This window comes from Antedon bifida, chromosome 5, assembly GCF_963402885.1.
Source record: "Antedon bifida chromosome 5, ecAntBifi1.1, whole genome shotgun sequence".
In the NCBI taxonomy this organism is placed as follows: domain Eukaryota; kingdom Metazoa; phylum Echinodermata; class Crinoidea; order Comatulida; family Antedonidae; genus Antedon; species Antedon bifida.
This window is the reverse complement of record NC_136230.1, coordinates 27,521,709-27,547,519: the sequence shown is the minus strand read 5'-3', so window position 1 is coordinate 27,547,519 and position 25,811 is coordinate 27,521,709. Positions and strand designations below refer to the sequence as shown.

The 25,811-nt window shown below is 31.8% G+C and overlaps 1 protein-coding gene across 2 annotated transcripts in view; it reads right to left on the bottom strand.

The window, feature by feature from the left end:
• Nucleotides 1-25,811, bottom strand: part of LOC144842129 (rho GTPase-activating protein 7-like) — a 125,651-nt gene that overhangs the window by 84,186 nt on the left and 15,654 nt on the right. The window contains exon 2 of one of the 2 annotated variants that reach the window (XM_078698506.1): nt 23,996-24,785. The exons of the other annotated variant lie outside the window; for it this stretch is intronic. Coding sequence (XP_078554632.1) covers nt 23,996-24,095 — 100 coding nt within the window. The 5' untranslated portion in view covers nt 24,096-24,785. The remainder of the gene's footprint in view (nt 1-23,995; nt 24,786-25,811) is intronic. 2 annotated transcript variants of the gene reach the window in all.

Genomic DNA, 25,811 nt, shown 5'->3' with positions numbered 1-25,811 from the left:
CTGCAACCACCTAATCTGCTAACGTGTACAGTATGTTTTTCTTGCTTAATTTGCCAGAACAGATTGCCTTGTAGTTCTATTCCAATGGAAAAATATACCACTTTTGTGGAATGGTGGAAACTCAGATTTCTATTACTTCCTTTAAGAAGATAATTGTATATAAAAGATCCATAAACCAAGGTTTATTTTCCAAACAATTAAGTGGGTAGAAGGTAACATGGCATATTAATGTGTGATGATAAAAACTCATTTGTGACAGGAGGGAAATACATCATTCTCATTAACAATTTATATCAAATATGTATGTAAATATACTAGGTAAAAACTGTAGTGTATGTAAAGTACTTAACGTTTTAAAAATAGCCCTATATTCTATATTTAATGAAATACGTAGGAGGAGACAAGACAATCACATTTCAACAACATAATGATTTTATTGCCCTTTATGAAATGGCATTTTTGTTCACTGGTCTTGTTAATTTGGACACTTTTGGGCAAATATACCAATTCAGCATTTGCTGAAAATATATTTTATGTGGATGTGATTTTTTGTGCAAATGCAAACAAAGGTCAAATTGACTATTGACCTTGGGTAAAGTTACTAAGATTAAATTTACAATTTTTCAAGTCTAGTGTGAACAAGCCTTTAGAATGTATGGTTTCCAGAAGGAAATAATTTGGATATAATTCGAGATCTTCTTACAAAATAAATTGCTTTTGGGCAAGTATCTAGGTTTCATGGACTCTGGATAGTTGACTGTAAAGCTTTACCACTCGTAGTATTGCTACAATGATTTCACAATTTTTTGTCATAAAAAATTTCAGTGGAAAATATGCCAAAGTATTTGGCACGATTTCAATCGTACCAAAAGCGTCTTAACTACAACCCGTGCACGCAATGTTGAATACAAAGGTGCGAATCCAAAACAAAAACATAATCACAATCTAAACACTTAGTACGCTTGATTATCAATCGGTGGCAAATAAAGGACTTAAATACAAGTCAATAACCGCACACAATGCGAGGGTAAATAATGGAAAGACCGCCCAGAGCTGTGGGCAAGTACTGCACGCCATTACATTGCTAGTTTGCTAGAATTTACCTCTATTCATTGTAAGTATGAATGGAATGCATTGGTATGGCCATCTAAATTCATCTTAATACTAAAGGAATAATACTTCACGTTCACTTGTTATAAGAACACACTATGTAATCGGTTCAAGCTCTGTCTACACTATCAAACTTTATGTGACAACAAAATATGGACATGAAGATGTCATATCACTACCATATTTGGGCATATCACTACCATATTTGGGCACATACACTTTTTTGTCAAACTAGTTTGATAGTGTAGACAGAGCTTAAGAACATCGGACTAGCATGTGAGAGGCACAAGTCTTTCTATGCTATTGCTTGTATCGTTAGTTGAATGCTTAACTATTGCCTCGTCCTTCGGATGGGATATATACCTGCTGGTCTCTCGTACACATGTGCTTGATAAAGAACTAGGTACACTATTTGACAAGACAATTTTTGCCGATATGGTATGGCTGTCGTGGGTCCGTACAGGGCCTAATATAATACATTTACAGTTTATAACAGGGATAAAATCAAGAAACATAGAAACATCTTTGAGTAAACTGATGCTAAAAATAAAGAAAATATATTATGTAAAAAACAATAGTAACCTAAGCCAACAATAAAATTAAGAACATCTGAGCCAATATAAAATGTAATAGTTCATAATAAAATCATTGTAAACATTGGAATCTTGCTTTCAGTACCATATGTTTGTACCAACCCACTCTTAAAACATTATTTTCTTATTAATCATAAAATCCTGAATCATGTGTTTTTTTTTTAGTTCTATAATAATTGTAGCAGGATGGTTTTCTCATTACAGTAATTCTACTCCTGCCCTAAAACCCTACTTTCTGTTTGTTGAAAATCACAGTAAAAACGAAATAACCGTATGTGAGAATAAGCTATTAGGTAGACAGATTAATATCAAATACATCAAAACATATATATAATACAAGAATGGTAATTAGGTACTGTAAATTAGGATAATATGTAGAGGGTGCTATACAAACTTATCGTATATACCTTACAGTACATAATATAACATTTTTAGCTAATAATGTACTTTTTTTCAACAACAAAAAAACAGATAAAAAACAGACACATATTATAATGTACTTTACACATTCAACTGATTTTCAACCCATATATTGTATGGTGTTATTGTACAATAGGCTCAGTCCTTAAAATAAAGGAAGTACCTTGTCACGTTGAAAATAATAGAGGGCAGCAAACATAATATATATTTCTGATAATACAGCAATTCCCATTAATTGATTATTTAAAAATGAAGATTTCCATTTCATCGTAACTATGCTTTAAAGATGTATTGTCCACAAAAAACATGAAAAATGAAGATTAATTTGAATTGGTTATTTTGTAGTTTAATAAAAGTTAAACATTTCCGCAGAAAAAAATGTTTTCACTTATATAAAGACAAAATAAATGATTAAATTCAATCAAAATCCCAAGCTAATTTTTGCTTTAAATTACAGTTTTTTCAGATCCAATTTTTGGTCAATAAGAAATTCATTAATAAAATATGCTACACTGAATTTACATATAACATTTCTGCTATATATTGTTTCAATTATGTTTAGTGCATGTTTACATGAATTTTCTGTTGAGCTTTAGCAGAAGATCCACTGATTTAAATTGCAATATAGCAACTCCGAAAAATGACATCCATAAGGCAATAATTGACGCTATGTTTTGTCTATTATTAGAACAAATTATAGAAAAGGACAAACATAGAATTAATCATGGCCCTTAAGGCCAATTTACACAGACGAGCGGTAACAGTAATAAAAAAATAGAATCTATGTTATTTCTTATGATCATTTACACAAAACGCAGAGCGGATGGGCGGTTTCCGCTCAGGATAGGTACAGATTCTATATGGGACAAGCTACACGGTTTTCCGCTTACCATTACCGCTTGTCTTGTCTAAATTGGCTGTTATCCCACGGCTTGTTATTTTTTGGGTTGCCATAATATGTGGTATAAAATGAGCAGCATTAAATCTAAAACCGTTATAAATAATTAATCTAGTTAATACCAGCTTAAATAATCAATACACAGAAGACCTTCAATGTCTCATTATTCAATTTAAACAATCTTTTAACAAGACATCATCCACTTATTTTGACAGCATTGACAACCGGGACACAATAGAAATGATCTTCATGTTTAAAATTACCAAAACCACACACCAAGTACAAGGTAAAACTATTTCCATCTCTAATCCAACCCTTCATATAACAACAATAGCTTTGAAGATAAGTATCAAATTAGGAAGTAGAATCTAATTGTTAGAAAAATTTAATTATGAAAACAGATTAACGTTGTAGCAGATTTAAGGATCTTTCAATAATGGGATTAAATGTTTTGACAAGTACTACTGGTAGAGAGCATTTTTTCCCACTAGGCTGGTTAGCTATATACTAGAACTATACCATTATTCTTGCACTTTAGTATATGCAGGCATACTCACTGGCTGTATGACATAACCCTAAAAGAGGCATATGATCATGACATGCAACACATCTACTTTAGCGATAGGTTTTTTCACAATACTCATTTAAAAATCCCAAATATTTTAGTAATTGTACTAGCCATGTCAGTAATACCAATCTGCATGCTTGCCTTCCAATCGCAAGGTCCAGGCTTCCATCCTGACCTGTGCCAGGGTTCCATCCTGAACTAGTGCCAGGGTTCAATCGTGAACTAGTGCCAGGGTTCAATCCTGACCTAGTGACAGGGTTCAATCCTGAACTAGTGCCAGGGTTCAATCCTGACCTAGTGCCAGGTTTCAATCCTGATCTAGTGCCAGGGTTGTAACTCTATAACTATTTCAACTCCACTCCCTAAGCCTCAATGATACATTATAAAATAGTTTATCCATCCTGTAATTGGCAAGTTTTCTCTGTTGGATGCGTAAAAAACTTAAACAAACAAAAAGAACAACAATATTTATAATAATAATATAGTTAAATATAATACAATTTGACCAATCATGTGGTATAAACAATATTACCTATTTATAAATGTTAGTATTCTCCAAAGTTTTTAAAATAGAGAAACCAAGATGCTTCTAACATCTGTACAGAGCCATTTAATGCCTTCAGAACTATTCCCCAGAAATTACAACAGAATATTTAGGTCAGAAATGACTTAAAATCAAGACTTTCCTTAGAGAAGATAAATATTTTTGCAAAGAATTGAGACCAAAGCTTAAGGCATTAAAGTAACGACTTTAGTGATGATATACCGGAGTTTAAAAGTCACGAATGCCATAACCGACCACACACACCTTCATACCTTCTGGCCAAATTTAGTAAAAATGATAAAACTGTCGTAATTATTGCACGCTTTTCATTTATATCAACGCTTGACCACGCTCATAAGAAATATCATAACTATAAGGTAACTGTACATCGTGAACTTTGTATATTAATATTAAAGAAAAATAAAATAAACAAATTTCCGTTACAAAGTCTGCCACAGTAGCTCGGCATTTTTTTGTAGATGTATCAAATATAGTTATAAGAGCTAGAATGTCAAACCAGGATGATATTAAATTACAAAAATATCATAATTTATGAAGTGGCTACAGTTATATTATACTATAAATTCAGATCTACAGTGTTGATTGCTTTTCTTGAGGCAAGACATAAATCATCTTTTTATTTGTTAGATTCTTTTCTTTATTTGATAGATGGCAAATTGATTTTTTTTGTAAAATAATTTGATTACTTTGTGTTTGTTGCAATGCTTCCTAGTGTTTTAGCAAATTCTCAGTACAGTATCCAGTATTATTGGCAAATTCTGTAGTACAGTGTCACATATGAATCACATGTGACACCTGTATCATAGGCCTTAACCCTAACCATAACATTCAGTAATACAGTGATCATATCATACTATAATTACATTACAGAATTTGCCTATTGCAGGACACAATGTGTCATACGTAGAGATACAGTACATGACAGAGAATCAGGTGGTACTATGAAAATAAGAAATTATGATGTTGGTATCATGTGATACTCCTACTAGAGGGCACCTTTCACAGGATGTATTGTACCTCTTGGAAAATAGGGAAAGTCATCCACACACATTGATCATATTTGGAAGGGTTTAGGATGGGAACAGATTAAAAAACAGAGAAGTAAGGAGTTCCACAAGAAAAATCTAGTCTGTGGCTGTGTTTAGACTTTAAACTCAATTACATGGGTAACCTAAATTGTAAAGTCCGAGCGGGCCCTATGCTTACTACGGAATCTTGACTTAACAAAATGTATAGTAAAATAAGCACGGAGCTTAATTAAATAACTAGAAGTCACTCTATAACATCATTGCAGACTATATTATTAGTAGGCCTATATATAGCTAAGCTTACCTTTCAAATTGGGGTAATGTCCTAAGGCTCCACTAGCCACATTAGTACCATTACAACAATTAAAATCCATAACTACTAATATATTATAACTCTCTGTATACATATTTTGTACAATTTCCACTGGTCTTCTTTACTACATCTCTTTAAATGAAAGCTTTTAACAGATCCAATTTAATTTATTTACATCCAATTCCAACCCAATCACTTAAATGGTCCTAGGTAATAGGTCAAGAAAGGTCAACCAGTTTAATGGTCACTAACCTTTTTCAATATGTTAGAATTTATATAAACAATTAATAATGTTAAACAAACAATATTTAATAATTTATAAATTGATGACAAAAAAAGTGATATGGTACTATGATAGTGATATGCCCAAATATGGTAGTGATATGACATCACATTTTTGTCACAAAGTTTGATAGTGTAGACAGAGCTTTAGCCTACAAACCACTCTTTAACCCATAATAAGTGCATATTCTAAAATTTACTAAAAAAAATACCTTAATTTCAAACTATGTATTCTTTTCAAAGCTATGTACTATTTTGTATTTTACTTTGTTAGTCAAAATAAGAGGGCCCTCACTGCTTGTCACAGAAATGTTACGCAGTTATGACGATATTCGTGTACGTAAATTAGGCAAGCAATGGGCAACAAATAGTACACTGATCCAATTCAAACCTTATCTATAATTAATCTTTAAAAAAAAAAGAGATTCACACTGTTGATATGAACACAAAAATAACAAATTACACAAGATACAATCTTGTACAAAACTACACAATAATATTTCTAAATCAGTTTCACAAATTTTTGTTCAATATCTAATACCGTATCGAAAAAGTTAATTTTCTTTAATCTTTCCTCATAAAGAACAAATTTGGTTGATTATAAATGTAAATAATAAGGTGTTATAGAATTTAAATCTAGCCTCAGAGAGCAACGTTTTTATTTATAGAATAAATTAATATAGAACTTTGATATTACTATTATGCCGTACAGTACCATATAAAAAATAAGAAATTATGGACAAATTTAATGCCTATTGTATAGGCCCTATTAATATTCTTTTAACTATTTTTGTAAAAAAAAATGCTTTGGTCTCTGGAAAAAGAACTTCTGATTACATTGTAGATTTTGATTATTTGGCGTCAGCAGTATTTATATTTTTGTTCAATTGATCTTTAAATATAATTTAAATTTAAATATACCGTACCCTAAATATTCTTAAATATTCCCACTTAAAAAAATCCATTGGTCATTTAATCCTGAATATTCCCAAAGATTATTTCCAGCGATGGAATCGCCTCAACGACCTTAAACATTGACGTCATTGGTCATTCGGATCTTATGAAGTCCAGTATTAAGTAGGTATTTGAGATTTGAAGCTATGATAGGCGAGATAGTTAATTTCACATTATAATTTATACGAATGAATGTAGATATAATGACCGGATCCAACCCGTGGGGTAATCATGATTATTTTTGGATGCGGATATTTCTACCTTATCCTATCCCTTGATAAAATTGTGATTTATTTTTAAATTTTAATAACGGTTGATTGAAAAAGAATGAAAAGTGTGTGATTATACTATGTGTCACTACATATCTGGTTAAAGCAAAAAGTGGCACATACAGTAGAAACCCTTATTTGGGACATCTCTATTTAGGGGTTGACCTAGACTCCACCACCATGGAGGCACTTTTTTGGGTAATTCCTTCAGATGTCCCCTTAATAGGGGTTATTACTGTTTCTTTGTAAAATAGTCAACTTTGACCTGGTCAATAATTAGAACAGCCATGAATCCAAGGAAGCTACCACACCATAGTGAAATAAAGATGTAAAGAATTACACTACAACGATAGAGAGACTGACGATACAGTATTCTGAGATTGCTCAATGCATTAAAGAATATTGTTGTCAACAAATTCAATATATGCTGAAAGTAACATAAACTGGGAAATTATAAATAAATAAGATGTCAAGAAAAAGTAATATTATTTTATAAATACTGTATGAAAAAGCAAGAGACCACCTCCTTAGTTTAAATCTGTCTCAAACATATTTTATAGTTTACAATTGATAATTTTCTACCATTGTATCGACAATTAAATCAGTGATATCCTTGGTCCGCAATTAAGTTAACTGGTTTGATATTGCTTGCAATATTAGTAAAATGTTTGATATATTGTATTTCAACTTGGAATTGACAACCAAAATACTAAAGGGACGACTTATTTATCCATAGAACAGTTGCGTTTTCCTAAAAAGATGATTCCAATTTAGTGACAATTACCCTATTTAATACAATTTACAATTTTGCAATTTAACATGGCTGCCAAGTTTTGAATAAGGAGATGAAGACTGAATGACATAAGATAAGATAGAAAACTTTTTTTGCACCAAAACCTGGAATGCTGTTAACAGGGGTTCCTGGTGTGTTGTTTTTATCTTGTGTTTTGTCTTTTAAAACTTTGTTTTGTATTTATACTGGCTTCTCAGGGAGAATATTCTTTTATGAAGAGGTCCCCAGTATAAAGAAGAAATAGATAAAAACAAATAAATTTAATTTCACCAAAAATTTCATATTTTGTTTACCCTCGCAAACTTTTGTAGCTAAATCCGTGAAAACCCATTGGTCAAAAAATATTAGCAAATTGTGATTCCACCATCCAATCATTTCATTTCTTTTAAAATGGAATTTAACTGGTATTTTCAGCTGCCAAGAAAAAATACAGTTAATTTATTCACACTAATTTTACACGCATTGGATGATGATGACTATTGCTCCTTTAGAAGACATTGTCTAGACTTATCAATCATCAGTATTGATATCACCCCTCATCAATATCTTTATCATTTAACCTCAAATACAGAATTTACATACTGGGCATTCATTGTCATTAGTATTAACATTACTCATACATTCTATCATATTTCATTGCACAATACCAAACCATTGGTTTTAACTCTACTCACAAATAGCATGCTCATTTAATAAAATGCTCATTTTAACATCCCTTGAAAATAATTTTTGATAAGATGAGGAGATCGGCAAGGACAATTAAAGAAGAACAAGTAAATGAAGTTGGAGGAGTAAATGAAGGAGGAGAAATAGAATAATAATTTATATTGTAATGAGGTAGATGCTGATGCTATATTTTGGACACAATGATGTTTTTGTTTGTAAGGTGTTATTATCTATACACTCTTTTGTGCGTTGCATTTTGTCTAGTTGGTAATTTTACTCATTTGTTCTTGAGAATGGTTCCATGATGGTTCCAAAATTAAATTTTATTTTAAATAAAGCATCAAAAGTTTTTTCTAATTTGTTCGCAATTTCACCAAAAGTTTTCTATGCACATGAAATGTACATATAATGTGTATGAATATAATCTACAAAAAGTCTAAAGTGAACTACATTTAATAACCAATAATCCATAGGCCTGTATCAAGATCTCGGTGCATATTCAGCTTAAATTATCTAGAGCCTTATCTAGCAAGGTACCTAGGAATACCAGGAAGAAAGGTACAATCCATGCTTATTAAAATGCAAATTATTATTAATGTAGTATAAATATCTTTAGGCAGTGGTGTAGTAAAGGTTTTGGATTTGAGCCCAGTGAGAAGGTACCGGTACCTTATAGCTCAAAGTAAAATGAAGAAAATGACTGGAAAATATCCTTGATGTGTCCATCAGTGTAAATGCATGTGTTGTGATAGCTAAAGGGTTGTAATTACTGAACATTATCATGTTTTTTGCACTTTTTAAGTTCATTAACTCTTCATGAGGTGTTCTCAAGTTGTTCCCTGGTTGCTTTTGTAGCCTTCAATCCAGTCATTCACCTGTAGCCTTGCAACAAAACCTACAAACATATTTTTGTAACAGTCACAACATAAAACTGTACTATATGTTGCCACCCACACACAAGAAGCATCAATTCCTATTAAGAAAACATATATTTACAGAAAAAGGTTTTATGCACTTAAACAGATAGCCAAACCTTTTACCTACCTCATCCAACAGCCTCCCACACTGACTATTCATCGCAATGCCTCCCTCATCATACAGCCTCCTACACCGACTCCCTCATCGTACAGCCTCCCTCATCACACCACATACATCATCGCACAGCCTCCATCATCCAACATAATCCAACAGTCTCCCTCATCGCACAACCTCCCTAATGGTACAACCGCACTCATCCCACATCCTCCCTCATGGCACAACCTCCCTAATGGTACAACCGCCCTAATCCCACAGCCTCCCTCATCGCACAACCTCCCTAATGGTACAACCGCCCTAATCCCACAGTCTCCCTCATCGCACAACCTCCCTAATGGTACAACCGCACTCATCCCACAGCCTCCCTCATGGCACAACCTCATCATCCTTGCACAGCTTCTTTATCCCACACCCTCCCCCATCGCACCTCAACGCACAACCTCCCTCATTCCATTGTTTACCTCATCACACCACTTCCAATGTGTTCATCACACATAGTACCAGCAGTACCTACTGCATTCTACTGTTTGGTAGTTATGACTACATAGAAGTTCATATGTTTTACAATATTTGTTTTTATTTATTACAACCAACATTTCTGAAACAATGATGTACGACGAGAAATTTATATTCATTTGGTTTATTTATATGATATATTTGTTATAGTGGGTGGAAATATTTTAGGACTGATAGCTAATAATTAATAGTAGTTTTTAACTACATTTGTAGATCATAAAATGAAGTTCATGAATTATATTTCGAAGTTCATATTATTTGTTTAGCAACAGAAGTTTCTCCAACAATAGGCATCTTGTACAATGATATGATGTGGTATATTTATATTATACATTTGTTATAGTGGGTGGAAATATTTTAGAACTGATATATAATAATTAATAGTAATTGTTTACTACATTTGTAGATCATAAAATGAAGTTCATGAATGTATTCCAAAGTTTATATTATTTGTTTAGTAGCAGAAGTTTCCCCAACAATAGGCATCTTGTACAATGATGAGTTGGTTTATTTATTACATTTGTTATAGTGGGTAGAAGAAATGTTCTCATCATTTGGCACCTAAAATTACCTCATCGTACAGCCTCCCACACCCACACCAACATTATAGTAACTCCATTATATGTGTTCTGTATAGTCCACTGAGGTTGGCCATAACAAATATTGCCCTTCCTTTGTTCCACAGGGAAGTATCCCCTAAATAGGAGTGTCCCAAAAGAATTATACATTTGAAGTAAAGCAAACGAATAAACATTAATTTTCAACAAAATAAATAAAATTTTTTACCACGCCAAGTTTTAGGATCTTGATATCATAGAAAGACCTAAAATATTAAATTAAGTATTTTGATATCTGAAAGAGTTATGAATTATCAAATATCATCTGATATGTGATATTATTACCACAATGCAAAGGCACAGTGAAGAGGAAATATATATCATTTATCAATCGTCCTGGGGACCTCTTTCCACTACACCTGGACAGTGGTAACTTGAACAAAAGTAGGCCTACTGTATGCAACAGTGTGTAAAGGAAAAGTTCAAAATTCCATAATTCCCATTGAGAGTTAGCATGGAATATCTTTGGAGACAGATGGGTAATGGTACCATTCTCATGCTACTACAAACTTTTAAAAAATTGCCATTGCCTTATTTTCAAAATTCTAGGTTTGAGTCTACTGTCCTCAACTAGCACAAATTATTCACAAGAAATGTAAGAATTTCTGTGAATATAAATTGTGTATTTCGTGCATAGGTTACTCGTTCAAACCAACATTGTGCGTCCGTATGAGAGGGGTAGGAAAAGAAGATTGTTGTTTTAACTTCCCTACAAATAAATTGTATGGTCTACAAACCCCGCCCCTTCAAAGTGGGAAATACCCTAAATTACCTCTAAAATTAGCAATAAAGTTAAAACTTTCGTTGAAACTTACCAACCATAATACATCTATGCTGGTGAGATCATAATTAATTTGTTAATTTTCCTGATAATATAAATCATAAAAACAAAATCTGCAAGAAGGTGTCATTAATTATCTAGCTGTACACTTGAGGTAGACATTTACCGGTATCTTAAACTTGGTAGTATCTTAAACCCGTCCTGGTTGCCAGAATATTTAGATGAATATGACCTATTCAGATAGACATGACACAACTATTTCTGGCAAACTCCATCATAACAAACCTACTGATGAAATAAACAAGAGAAACAGAGTGTTTTTGTTTACAATACTTGAAAGTTTATGTCAGGAGCATGGCATCTTAAGTGAAAGTATTCTACATACAGGACGTACTGGGTGGGCTTTATTAACACAAAGCAAATGCATTAGATATCTGAGATGTCGTTAATGGAAGATTTCATAGGGTTAATTAGCAAGTTTAATGACAGTAAATGGCACCTTGATGGAGGTATTCAACACTTTCACATTGCTTAGACAATTCTATCAATAAAAGTTAACAACTTGAGTTAAAACTGACCTTTAGTTAAAATCACAGTTTTGGCAGGCACAGGTATAATCCATTAACTGGTTGAAATGTTTTGGGGATGAGTAATTTGGAATGATGGTCCAGACCTAGACTAATGAATGGTGCACTAGATCTATGAATGCACAATGTCTTAATTATGTTTGAAAAATATTCATCTGGTTTCATATTAAGTATCTGTATACAATTTTTATGTTAAACCAGCACATGTACGTCTAGTACAATTCTTAATTACTCCTAATTATGATACTCTAAATAATTCTCTAATACCAGTGGCAGATAGGATTTTAAAACTGGAAGGAGCCTAGTAAAATAAAGGGCTGAACTGAACCCAAATTGTTATTTTTTGCAATGTATTTCTCAAAATGTAGGCTACTGTATGTGGGACCTTAAATCCGTAAGCTAATAGCTATGCATGTTGGCAAATAATGTGTTTATAGTTATCTCATTCAAAGTCAAGTTTAGTATATTTCTGGAAAAACATTCTTTTACTGTATGTATAAAACTTTTATAGCAAGGCACCCAATATAAACATACCACCCTCAATTCAAGTATATTATAGGGATGTCCCCATCTCCTATCTTTTAAAGACCAAAATTCCTTCACCTTACTTTTTTTTTTATTAATTCTCCCTGAAACAAACATGCAGTGCTGTATTGTATTGGTTACGTAAATTTTGGACATTAAAATATTCTTTTCTTACAATGACATATTTGATAGTGACAAATAAAATAATGTCTCTGTGGTAATTGTCTAATTATCAATTGAATTATTTGCTAACTTCTGAAAAAAATATGTCACTCTTAATCGATACAGGCTATGACAATTTCACATTGTCACCAGCTATTTCAATTACAGCTTACACCAAAGGTACATGACATTTGAATTGTCATTATAGGTGACATTACTTGCAAGATATGCTAACAGTACATGACATTATAATTTGAATTGTCACTAAGTTACATTGAAGTAAATTACTTGCAGCAGGCTATACTTATTATGTCACATTGTCACCGCTCAGTCATTCCAATCTAATGTATAAAAGTTGCATGACAGAAAGGATTGGAGTTCGACCTTTGCATGAACCAGAGAAAATGAAAGATAATGAGGTCAAACATGAGATGAGTAGGTCAGGTACATTAAACATGTCACACAGTGTAATAGGTACTGTTGTACAGTAGCAATTTGACAATGTAATAAAATCATTAATTTTCCATTATGCTGATATAAGGTACATAGAATTAGTGTTTACTTTGCCAGACCTACTATCATTTTGGAATGCTAGATCTGCACTGTCACTACAGTAGTAAATTTTCTCTCCAACTTTGCATCCATTTTTCTAAAGCCTCTGAACTTATATTTTTTGGACCCCTGAGTGCTGCATTCCAAATGAAATATTACTGTTGCAAAATATAGGCCACAATTCAAGAAAGGAAAATACAACTGTCAAAATAAGAACTGTTGACTTTGCAGTTAAATGCATTCTTTCAGTCATATCTTATTTCTGAACACAGAAACTGGTATTCTCAACAAATATGGCATGTGTATTCAGGATTGAAACGTTGAGTGAATAGCTTGCGTAACTCAAGCAGGTAAAATACATACAGTCACCTAACCTCTTTATTGGTATTGGTAAACATCAATAAGCCTATGTTTCTGTACCGTTTGTCATAGTTTTCAATAGCGCAATGTTATTAATAGTTATGTAATTAGGTCTTCTCTCCTTAGGGTCAAATTATTACATCAGATGCTGATAACGAAAGTATAAAGAAAACAATAACATTTCCTTATTATGTAGAAAGTACAAGTTATTATCCAGTTGGAAGTTATATTATATTGTATAATATACATTCTATTCACTTTTTTTTATAAGTAAGTACAAGTTATTATCCAGTTGGAAGTTATATTATATTGGATAATATACATTCTATACACTTTTTTTTTATAGGTACTATTCTGTCTACCACTCTTTTGAACTAAGTTCAAATTGTTATGGTCATTTTCAATATGACAGTTACTACTATGCTCCATAGTCAGAAAAATGGTTTGAAAAACAATATAAATTATAGAAAATGTATGTTTATTACTATAGATTTATCAAAAAATATTTTCATGATTAACAAGGTATATTAATGGTTTGGTTGTTCTTAATAGTACTTGAACAGAGTTGGCCACTAGAGGGCACAATACAAGAAAAATGGTATTGGTAGATAAATGTGTCTATAAAGATGAGATTGATTTAAAATTATAGTCTAATGATGAAAAGTATTTTGGGATGGTCCCACATGAGGTTAGGTTCAATACTAATTGTAACATTTTTTATTTGTATACCTCTATCCGGATTTCACATAAAAGACAAAATATACTTTGCCAGACACAAATTTGATTTAATTGTCAAAATCTATGCTAATTGTTTCTTCTTTCGTGCTTTATATTTTGTTTAGTTGTCAATTTTACTCATTTGTTCTTGAGAATAGTTCCATGATGGTTCCAAAATGTTAATCTTTTTTTGTCATGAAATTTTATTTTAAAGTTATATACTGTAGTAAACGTCTCTTAATTTGTAAAATCTATACTCTTTGTCAAAACATGTCATTTTTGACACATTGTCAATAAAAAGTGCAAAATTATTATGTACATTTTAGAATTTGAGTAGAAAATTTATCAGTTGTCAGATCTGTAGAATCTATTATTCTATCCTATAGATGTATTTAATATGATAAAATTATATTATCTTACAATTTCCACATCACTGTCGCATTTAAAAAGTTTAAATTGAAAATGATAAAAAAATTAGATTTGATTGGCAACTTGAAATACAAGGTTCCATTAATTTAAAATTTAGTAGACATAATAAGCCGTCAACAAGCCAAATTTACCAATCTATTCAACTTTATAGACAGCCACTTATCACAAATTATCTCTCTACTATTCAATTCTGATCGGAACAAAGAGCAACAAATTCCCAAATTTTAGAAAAGTACGTCCAAACAAAAGCAGTAAATATAAATCCCATGTTTCTTTTGACGCTAGCATCCACACCAAGATTAACGATAGTTCATTCGCTCTAACCTATATAACAATACAGATAATTTTCCTTTGTCCAAATATCTAGTTGAAAGACAGAAGATTTCTGAGATAAATTTCAAAACAAACTAAACTTTGTTATTACCTGAAAGTACAATGAATCTTTTATAACTTATTATTATGCTGATAAGTAACAAAAAAAGTGTTATTTTCTCCATTTTTGTTCACATTCTCTATAAACTCATACTCATATCAATAAGTTTCCCTTTGCAACTACATCCATGGCCAAAGATAGGATACAGGGTCTAACCTGTCCAAATATCTATTTGTGTTATTGTCTTCATTTTTTTCACATTCTCAGGGGATATTTTCGCCAGTGTAGCATAGCAAAAAGCTATACAAAACAACCATTTTGCTACAAATTTCTAAAATTGTGTAGCAAAAAGTACAATACAAAACTATGTTTCTCGACTAAAAAATCAGTTTGATTAGCAATATTGCTAAACAAAATTTTAAAATGAAATTTTCCTCTGATTCTGCTAAATTCTCCATAAACTCATTATATTGATTATGATAAAAAATCATCAATAAGGTTCCCTTTGCATCTATGCCCAAACATAGGATACAAGGCCTAAAAATGGTGATATGAAGTGCAGAACTTAATTTAATGTCCTATATTTTGCATTGTAATTTTCAAAATTTAGCCCTGGGTCACCTCCACCCCTTGGATGCACCTTTGAATAAATTCCCAAACATAGGATATAGGGCCTAAAAATAAAAAAATGAAATGGTGAAATAAAGTTCTACATTATAATTTTCCAAATTTAGGGGGTATAGGTAGGGGAAGGTTGGATTCCCATCGGATGCACATCCTATCACTCACAAAATATAAATATTACACAATAACTGACACACAGGTTATTTCCTATATAGGGATCATCAACAGCATGTATACACAAAGAGATTTCCGGTATAATATTATCTCAATTCTACTTTGTGATTTGCATTGATCGGAAACTAGATCACTTAACCGTTATATCGTAAATCAACCAGCTCATACTCCATCTGCTCATACAAATATGTTAACAGATCATAAGGACGAAATCTGACATATTTTCTTTGTTACAAGTTAACATAATTATAACCATTTTGATGAGAGTATAAATTGTGTTTGACAGTCAATTTCCAATTATTAATCTAGGGACACTTGTAATAAAAGTAACCAAAATGGTGCTAAATTATTATCTGTTTTATTTAGTCTTTGTTATCCAGATGTTAATCCTCAGAGGTGTGCTTATGCAATAAAATTATCAAACAAAAGTTGGCAAAAATTAATTGTAAACTGGAATCTGATGAAATTTGGATTAGGCTCTCCATAGACCCACTTCAGCAGTGCAGCACCTACTCAGACCGGGTAAAGATCCCCATCTCTTTCTGAATAGTGTACAAGGTTCTTTAAAGCAGTGTATGTACATAGGACCAATGACGTTACATCTCATCCAAAGGAATATACCATTATCCGACGGGGATGTGATATTTTAATGTATTCCTCTCTTTGGAGAGAGAGGCTAATGTTGGTTTATCCAGGTAAGCTAGGCACGAAATGGACAAAACATAAAATGTACTGTTTATGTAGGCTACGACTTAACCTTTGGAAACGAGGTTATGGGTAAAAAGTGCCAATATTTAAATTTTTCTTAAAGAAATGTAAACACTGTTGTGTGCTTTCTATTCACATTTCTTTTCAACAGGTATAGATTTAAATGAGCTAAAATGCTACAATTCTCAGCTAATCCTCACCTGACACTTTCACAATTGTGGTTAACTGCAAAGTGTTAAATTTAATACCTTTAGGAAACAAGGGAAATCTATTTACAGTCAGTTATAGGCCAGCGGTGCTTTTGCACTATTGTCCGATTTATAAAGTTTAAGTGTTTGCCATTTTCAAAATAATCCTTTTTGTTCCGGAATTTAAACAGGTATCAAATTGTAGAGTCAAAATTGTGTAAATTTGTTGTTTGTTGTTTAAACAGTGGATGTTTTAGCGCCAACGTAATGCTTGAAGTCTCTTGGGTTCCCTAAGATGCCCACACATACGTTTATTATAAATGATCGATTTTATATTATAATTTGAGCTAAAATGGAGATAAAAAGCTTTTTTTAAATTAAATTTTTCTTTTCATTATTTTTATTTGTTTCAGAAAATTCAACTGAAAAAGATCAAAATTGAAAATCAAAAGTATATATCGTGTAGGTATAAAGATGAAAATTGGATTTTAAAATTAATATTATATAAATTGTAATGACAGGAAACCAGTAAGGTTTCTACTGAGATTTTTTTCTGCTGTTTACTCAAAAGTAAATAATGAAATATGCGTAGTGGTTTAACTTAGGAAACCAAAGTGGCCTAAGTGGCCCTCCAACACTGAAGGCCTTGGTTGATTTTAGCCTTTTCTAATATATTTTAATGCCTGTTGGGCCCTGCTCAGGAGTCCCTGTATCAAGTTCTAAGACATTTGGGCTTAGCCAGTGAGTGCTGCAACGGCTAAGTATGAGCTGCTCATACTTAGCCGTTGCGCCACTAAATATGCACACAAATTGTAGCAAAAGGAACCAACCAATGGTCACTCACTGCATAATAAACTCAATGTCCAACACCTATTACAACTTAGTCAAACTTTCAGTCATGGTTTCAATTGCTATAAAGGTGATTGGTGACACTATCAGCCTTTGAAATTTGGCTTTAATAAACGATTTAACATATTACTGTGTACTGTGATTCACCATTAAAATGTCTATCTAGCTGCCAATGGGATAGATGCCAGATGCTGCCAATATTTGTCAGTAGTTAGATACCATCTTTTTTATTAGAATTTTTAAACATTAACCGAGTGTTTATATGGGAGATACAGCTTCAACCACACAGGACTAAATTTGGTCAATTGTGGCTAAATTGACCAAAAAAAACCCAATCCAGACATGGCTAAAACTTCTCAGGTCAGGTACTACAACAGTAACAATACAGAACACATTTTTAAAGTTCTGTCTACACTATCAACCTAGTTTGACAAAAAAAGTGTGATGTGTGCCCAAATATGGTAGTGATATGATATCAACATGTCCATACTGTATATGGGCACATCAGATTTTGTTGTCACAAAAAGTTTGATAGTGTAGACAGAGCTTTACAGTGACACCTTTAGAACCCACCAAAGTGGCCCTTATTGGAATGTCCCCTGAATACAGGTTGGCCATAGTGTTAAAACATATACTGCATTAATGCCTCATTATGGCATTATTATTATTATAATGTCCCATTAATGAGCAGTTCAAATGTAGTTAATTGTCTTATTAAATAACTATTTTATCAAAACCTTTATAGTATCACTCTCTCAAAATAAACATGGAGTGTTAAAAATGTGACCTATTGATGTAAATTGGCATCAACAGCCATTGGCACAATAAACACATGAAAACTTAAATAAATAAAATAAACTAAAATATGTTGAAATAAAGAATATACTTTTAAAGAGATCACTAAAGTTTGGTTATCACTAGGAACGCAATGCAAAGACTTCAGGCTAATTTACACAGACGAGCAAGTAGCTTGTCCCCACGTACAACCTGTATCTACAGTATATTGAGCGGAAACCGTCCGTCCGTCATAAGAAATAACATAGATTCTATATTCTTATTATCGTTAGCCTACAGCTCGTCTATGTAAATTGGCCTTTAGACACAAGACCAACGACAAGCGGCAGTTTGAATAATCTATCGCTTGTGATTATCGCTTGTGATTGGTTAAATTATTGCACTTAGTCCTTTGTGCCTTGCATCCTAGTGGGAACCAAGCATAAAAAGCTTTATTTTGTATTTGTACATTTTCTATGCCTCATCAACTGTTTTATTACTAAGTATGTTAAATTTAAACATTCAAATATTTTATCCAAAAAGCATTTGAAAAGAAAATCAATTATGGAATTTATTAAGCTAAAGCACTTCATTTAAAAGTTTTTCCAATCTTTGTTATATTATAAAATATAACCTAAAGAAGTCTCTGGTTGCGGCTTATGGCAATTAAATCTCCTGCTACTGTTTCTTAATTGTTCTTGGAAAAGAAATTAAATCTTTGAAATGATACAGATACAAATAAAAATCCTCCAACCCAATCAAACGAATTATGGTGGACATTGAATATTCCTACAGTATTCTTTAAACTGAATTAACTAAACTTACTGCAGTAACTGATACTTTAGAAGTCTCTGTAGTGGATAAAACACGAACATATGTTATAAATAATAATAGTATTACAGAGTGAAGACAACAACAAGAGTAATCAAATTATATTAATTAACAAACCGATGGAAATGACTAAAAGGAGCCAGTGATGTAATAGACACACTTATGTGATAGGTCTACTGTGTAATGTAATACCATAGTAGACTAAAGCTCTGTCTACACTATCATACTTTATGTGACAAAACAGAGTGATGTTCCCATATATGGACATGATGATGTCATATCACTACCATATTTGAGCATATTACTCTAATATTTTGGCACATCACACATTTTTTGATAGTGTAAATTACTGTAAACAGAGCTTAAGTGTAATTTGTACAACATGACCATGAACTTCTTAAGTGTACTATAAGTACATCAGAAATTTGATATTCAATACATTTTATTAACAATATCCAATATTACGTCATTGCAAGGAAAATCAATGTTTTTTTTTTCTAACCACTTCAAGAAGGACATTTAAGTCTATTCGTAGAATAAAAAAATAACATTTTCCGAAAGGCAATAAAAGGAAACATACAACAACATATAAAAATTGAAAAAGAAATAATCAATTATAACTTAATATTAACAGCAAAAAGGGAATAAAAGGAAAATCTTAAACATTTTGAGAAATACCCGTTTTAAGTACTCTAATACAGTAGAAAAAATACAGTTTTAATAAGTTTACCGAATAAATAATTCTGATATAGAATAAAGAATGGAACATCAGACTTTATAGTTAGCTCCTTATCAAAGGCAAAGCTACTACAAGGAACATCAGACGTCAGCCCCTAAATTTAAGCCAAAACTACTTTGCAGTAATAAAAGGAACATTTTGAATTCAGTAAATAATTTTGACTATTGATTATGGAAATGCCAAACTTCATTGATTGATTAGGCCATCTCACTTACGTTCGTTAATATTCAACAAGCAAAGAGTTGGTATCCTAAAAGCTGGTTGGCTACCATCTTGAAGAGTTTTAGGAGAATTGTTTAATAAATCCAAGTCTTCAACTTCTTGTAAAATATCCAGAGATTCAAATAAATCCTGTAAACGTTTTAACTCTACTGGCGTTACCGGTTCGGCCATTCTGACGTCCGACCAGTTATATACATTTGATTCAGGTATATAAATATTCGCTAAATACGTGTGAACAAACTAAAAAATGTCTCTGTTAAGCTTGACCTATAAACAGTAACGATCCCAAGTAAATAAGATTACTGATAATATCTGGGTCAATTTGATTAGAAAGTTTGTTTAATATTGAATGCTCTGGCACCAACCTTTGCAGGGAGTGTTCAAGTATGGGGTTCAACTATCATTTTGTAAAGTTTGGTATGTGAATCCAGGGTTGGAATCTTACTTAAGATGAGCTTAAAGTATGTTTAGTACTGTGGGTAACTTCTTTTGTGTAAATATTTTATGTACATACTTTAAGTAATTATGTATAAAGTTTACATGGGATATAACGCTGTAATACAGGACCATCTAGGAGAGTACATTGTTTGCGTTAAGTCGAGGGCGACAGTACCGCAGTCGGAGATTGGTGAAACCCGGCAAATATTAGGTGACTAAAGGACATTGTATCACACACTTTACAATTGTCTGCATACTTACTATACTGTATCTATACAATCACAAATTCATTTTTCAATTCTGACAATGGGAAAGACATTAAGAATATTTTTTATCTTAAGGATATTTAAAGAAGAATATTCTTGATATTTATGATTATGTAATGTACAGTAAGGAGGTTATCCTGGTGAACTGGTTCACAAAATAGCCCCTGTATCAGGGGATTACCACCTATCTGATAGCACAGTGATTTATTTACTATTGGTAATTCTTGGCCATATTGCATAAAGACATAAAATAAAAAATAAATGAAACAATGATTTATATAAATAACATAGTAGTTTCTTCTTACTAAATAATGAAATGTTAATTAAAACATCATTTAAAAAAAAATGTACCAAAAAAAAATTACATGAAAACTTAAGTTCAATTAGTTGTTTTTTTAAAAATAATTTTAAAAACCATATTATAGCATAAATATGAAACATTTTAACATTCACATGGACCACTGCACAGAGAACAAATGTCATCTATACTCAATTTATGAAGCATGTACTCAAGCCGAACTTAAGATCAATAGTAAAATTGAACCAAACCGAAGGTTCTCCACCGTTCAGTGAACAATTCAATACCACCAGCTTTGCTGGAGGACAAATTCTGCTTTATCTATGAATAATTGCTATATGGATGTTTACAAAAATACCAGCATAATATTATTTGTAGACAAATATTATGTTGTTTTGTGAAAATGATTTTCTTTTTCCGATTGAAATGTAAAAATTAGCCATTTTGAAATGATACTTTTTGGCCTAATTCTAAAAAATGTATCACTCAGTTTGGGAAAAAACCCAAAATAATAACAATTTTATTTTTATTTTTTAAAGAAGTATTCTTTTATAGAATCTATAAATTTTCATCTTCTGAAACTATCATTTATCAATATCATGAATGAAAGTTTAACAAAAATATTATTTCTACTAAAATTATAAATTTTCCAGCAAAGAGTAATTTGGAAATTGTCATGCCAGTAATGTATTATAGCAAAGTTACACAGCAACATAGATTTACTGGATTTGTGTGACTGTCCTGTGTTGAATGGATTAAGGATGGCTTCGGAAATGGATTAAGTGAAGGATTAAGTGATAGATCAGTAGCTTGCTACTCTAGTGATCATACTAAATCTCATTGTAGGCCATTAATGGCTAAAGTAATCACTATGAAATGAGATGAACTAGAATGTATGATAATAATAAATGCATCTAATAATTTGTTTGTTTCAAAATTGTGTTTTTGTTGGAATGTTTACTAACTATGCATTTGGTGATTGTAATTCATGTTTCTTCTCTCTTTTAAGAAAAAGATCAAATATATATATATATTTATAGTTGAGAAGTCACTTGACAAACTCTACAATTCTGTGAATTAAATACTTCTTATGATTTTCCCATAGGTGCCAATATGTACGGTTTATTTTACCTGGAAATTGAACAAAATAAATGAAACTAGAATGATGTTTTTTTTTTATTATTTCCTCCAAATAAAAGACAAAGTAATCCAAGGATACAATATTAATTTTTCTTAGAATTCATATTTCAACATATTGGAAGGTTTTAATGTAATTCATTCATTCACTTAACTGTTATTTAAGAAAATGTTTTATAAACTGATTTAATATGTTGGTTTTCTATAATTTTATGTTATTTCAGGACAACATACAGTAGTTATTAATGATAACATAATAAATTGTAATCATAAAAACTCTGTCAAATACCTCTTTATAGATAGTTTCTATTTAAATGATCATTTTATGATCAAGGTGTTTGCCATTTACCATTTCAATTATTATCAGTTCCAAATTAAAATTGTCTTTATTTAGAAATATTTTTTTTAAATAGGGAGTAAACAAGAGTAATTCTAAAACCTGGTCTTTAAATGGAGGGTAACCTGTACACTAGTTATGCACAGATTTAGCCTTGTAAGCCAGGTATATTGGTATATGAAATGGCTTAACATATTATCCTGGATAAAATACTTGCCAGCCTGATTATACTCAAGGTCAAAGGTTATATTTCAGGCAACTACTTTTTAAAAGGTATGTGTTTAAATATTAAAATTATTCTTTAAAAAACTGATTGGGTTTAGCGTTTATTTAGTATTAAATTCAATACCAGCAAATAATAATAATTATTTATCGTAAAAAATTTATCAAATAAAATTGGAAGCAGACTTCAACAAAAAGAGAGAGGTTGTTGTTATAAAAATTGTTAATAATTGCACACATGTATACACAAGGACTTTATCAAATTAAAAAAAAAAGAAAATAATATTTGTAAAAATAAATAAAAGGATTGTAAGTACGCTTTGTTTTGCTTACATGACAATCTGTACAGATAACCATGTTCCCAAGACGATTAGATTAAAACAATTAGAGTTACAAGAAATGTTATTGACGGCATTTAAAAAACTTAGTTTTAGCTTATAAAACAACATTAATACATTGACAGATCAATGATGTCCAACCAAAACATTAATAACGAGTGATGCACGATGCGAGTCACCCCTCAATGAGTAGCTGAACGTGCCACGAGTGAAAGGAGAACAGGAACTGGTAATCGGCTTGGTTTGATGTGGAAATGACAGTCACAATTACGGTAAGAGCATTATAGTTTTGGAATTCTAATGCGAGATAAATTAAGATTTATTTAAAACTAAACTGTAATGTTATATAAAGTACAACCATTTCTTTATGTTATATATAAAGTTATTATAATATATACAATAAGTATTTCCAATTAATGTTGGTATCTTTTTATTCTCTCTTTAAGCATGTTTAATTAAGTTTCAAAAAAACAAAATCAGGTCTTACATGTGCCACTACCCTACAGTACACTACTAAGTGACGTCACTCGGGTAGTCAGACCAGGGAGGTATAATCAGACGATGACCCAATTAATTTGCCTTAAAAAATAGGTCTCCCTAATTGGTCTAGAAATTAGACGCAAAGTAAACAATAATATAAGCACAATTGTCACCTACAACTTCTGGAAGATCTGTGGTTATTATTTCATTATTCCTTTTTAAAAAATGATTTATGAAAACGTAATAAAAGCACAAACCTATTAACCGTCTGTTTCTATTTCTGTTTATCAACCGGTCCCATGTGCTCGACTTGGATCGGCGCTCACGCAGGCTAAAACTTCGTACAAACGATGACATAATGCTCCTGGTCCGGCCTGGTTTATGAATCCAATAAAAAGAAGCAACGCAGCTAATACATCCACATCTATTACTACATTTCCGTCGAAATAGTCATCATGATGTATTCTTACAATCACTCAGCGGATAAAAGCTGAACATCTAGGCTAAGTTTCTATGAAATCCTTTTGGTTAGCCACCACAATGTAAATACTGTGCTCTTCTCTCAGCGGGATTTTCGTGTAACAATACGCATCGCTGAGTAGCAACCTGCCGGAGGGATAATATTCCCAGTTCTGATTGGACGAGAGTTTATCTCTCTAAATTACATTTGAGCATCGCAAAATATGAACAATATTCATAATTTTTGCGCCGGAATATCATATTCGCGATAATGGATTCTTTTATAGCATACTTGAAATCGTCAACATCTTGAAATAAAATCCGTGTTTCCATCAAACGTTTAAGAACCATTGATAACTTGACGATTTTCAAAACAATCTTATCTTCCATACTTTGGCTGTACGTTTTTAGATCTACTTGTTTTTTTACGATCACACTTAGCACTCGTACTTATGTCTACTAAAACGTAAGTATTCAAATATAGCAGTTATCAAGTGAAGTCCCATTTACTTTTCGTTCAGTTTTCAATTCATAAGACGTTTATTTTGCTTTTAAAAGCTTACGCAAAGTAGGAGGCCTACACGGAGCCTTGGAGAGAAAAAAAATACCGGTTTTAGCAATAAGTCAGAAATCAGCACGTGTAAAGATATTAGGATAATAATACAACATTAATGGCTTTTCTATATAATCTCACAACTAACAAGTATTAATAATAAACCCATCTATTTGCAATTAACTAAATCTATTACGTAATTACGTAAGTCAACGGCACAGGGATTACGTCATTCGTGCAAAGAATATACGTCAAAAACACCATTTAGTAATAACGAATTACTATGTTTGTATTCAATTTGAAATCTAAAGTCAATTAAACCAAATGTTAGGATGTTGAACCACAATTACAAGTTATTCTCTTCTTGAACGTACGGCGAGTGTGTGCAAAATGTAGCGGGACGATTCGGCACGGTTTTACGTACATATTAATAGAGGGCGCTGTTTATGAGACTGATATTTTCAGGTCTAAATAGCATGCACACAGTGTAGGCCTTCTAAACAAGTTTTAAGAGTGCACTAGGCCTAATATCGGAATGGAGTTCGGAATGTGTGTATAATATGTGAAAGATAACATTGATAAACACCTGTATAATGCCACATTATCTAAATAATAATAAACTTGCTAAGCATCATATAGCTATAGAAGATTATTATCGAAAATAGAAAAAATGTTGGAAGTCCTTTGTCTTTTTATATACCAGTACTTAGCATTATGACTAAATAGTATAGTAAAGCTATTTAAAACTAAAACATAAACATTTATTTTATGGAGGTGGTATCTGCTAATGAACCTCAACGCTGTAAATATGGAATGCCAACGGATTATTTTGTGCTTCCCACAGGAAGTTCTGTTTCCATTCAGGAAATCCAGAGGATTTCCATAAAACAAATATCCTGCCAAGTGGTAATGGCAGTTGAGATATCTAAAAAAAGCAGCCGGATGTATAAAACATTAAACCCTACTCGAAATCATAAAAAAGGTTTAATATCAACTTCGTTTTTAATCTGTACATTGTTTGCACATTTTTGATCACCAAGAGCTCGCACAGCGTGCAGCCT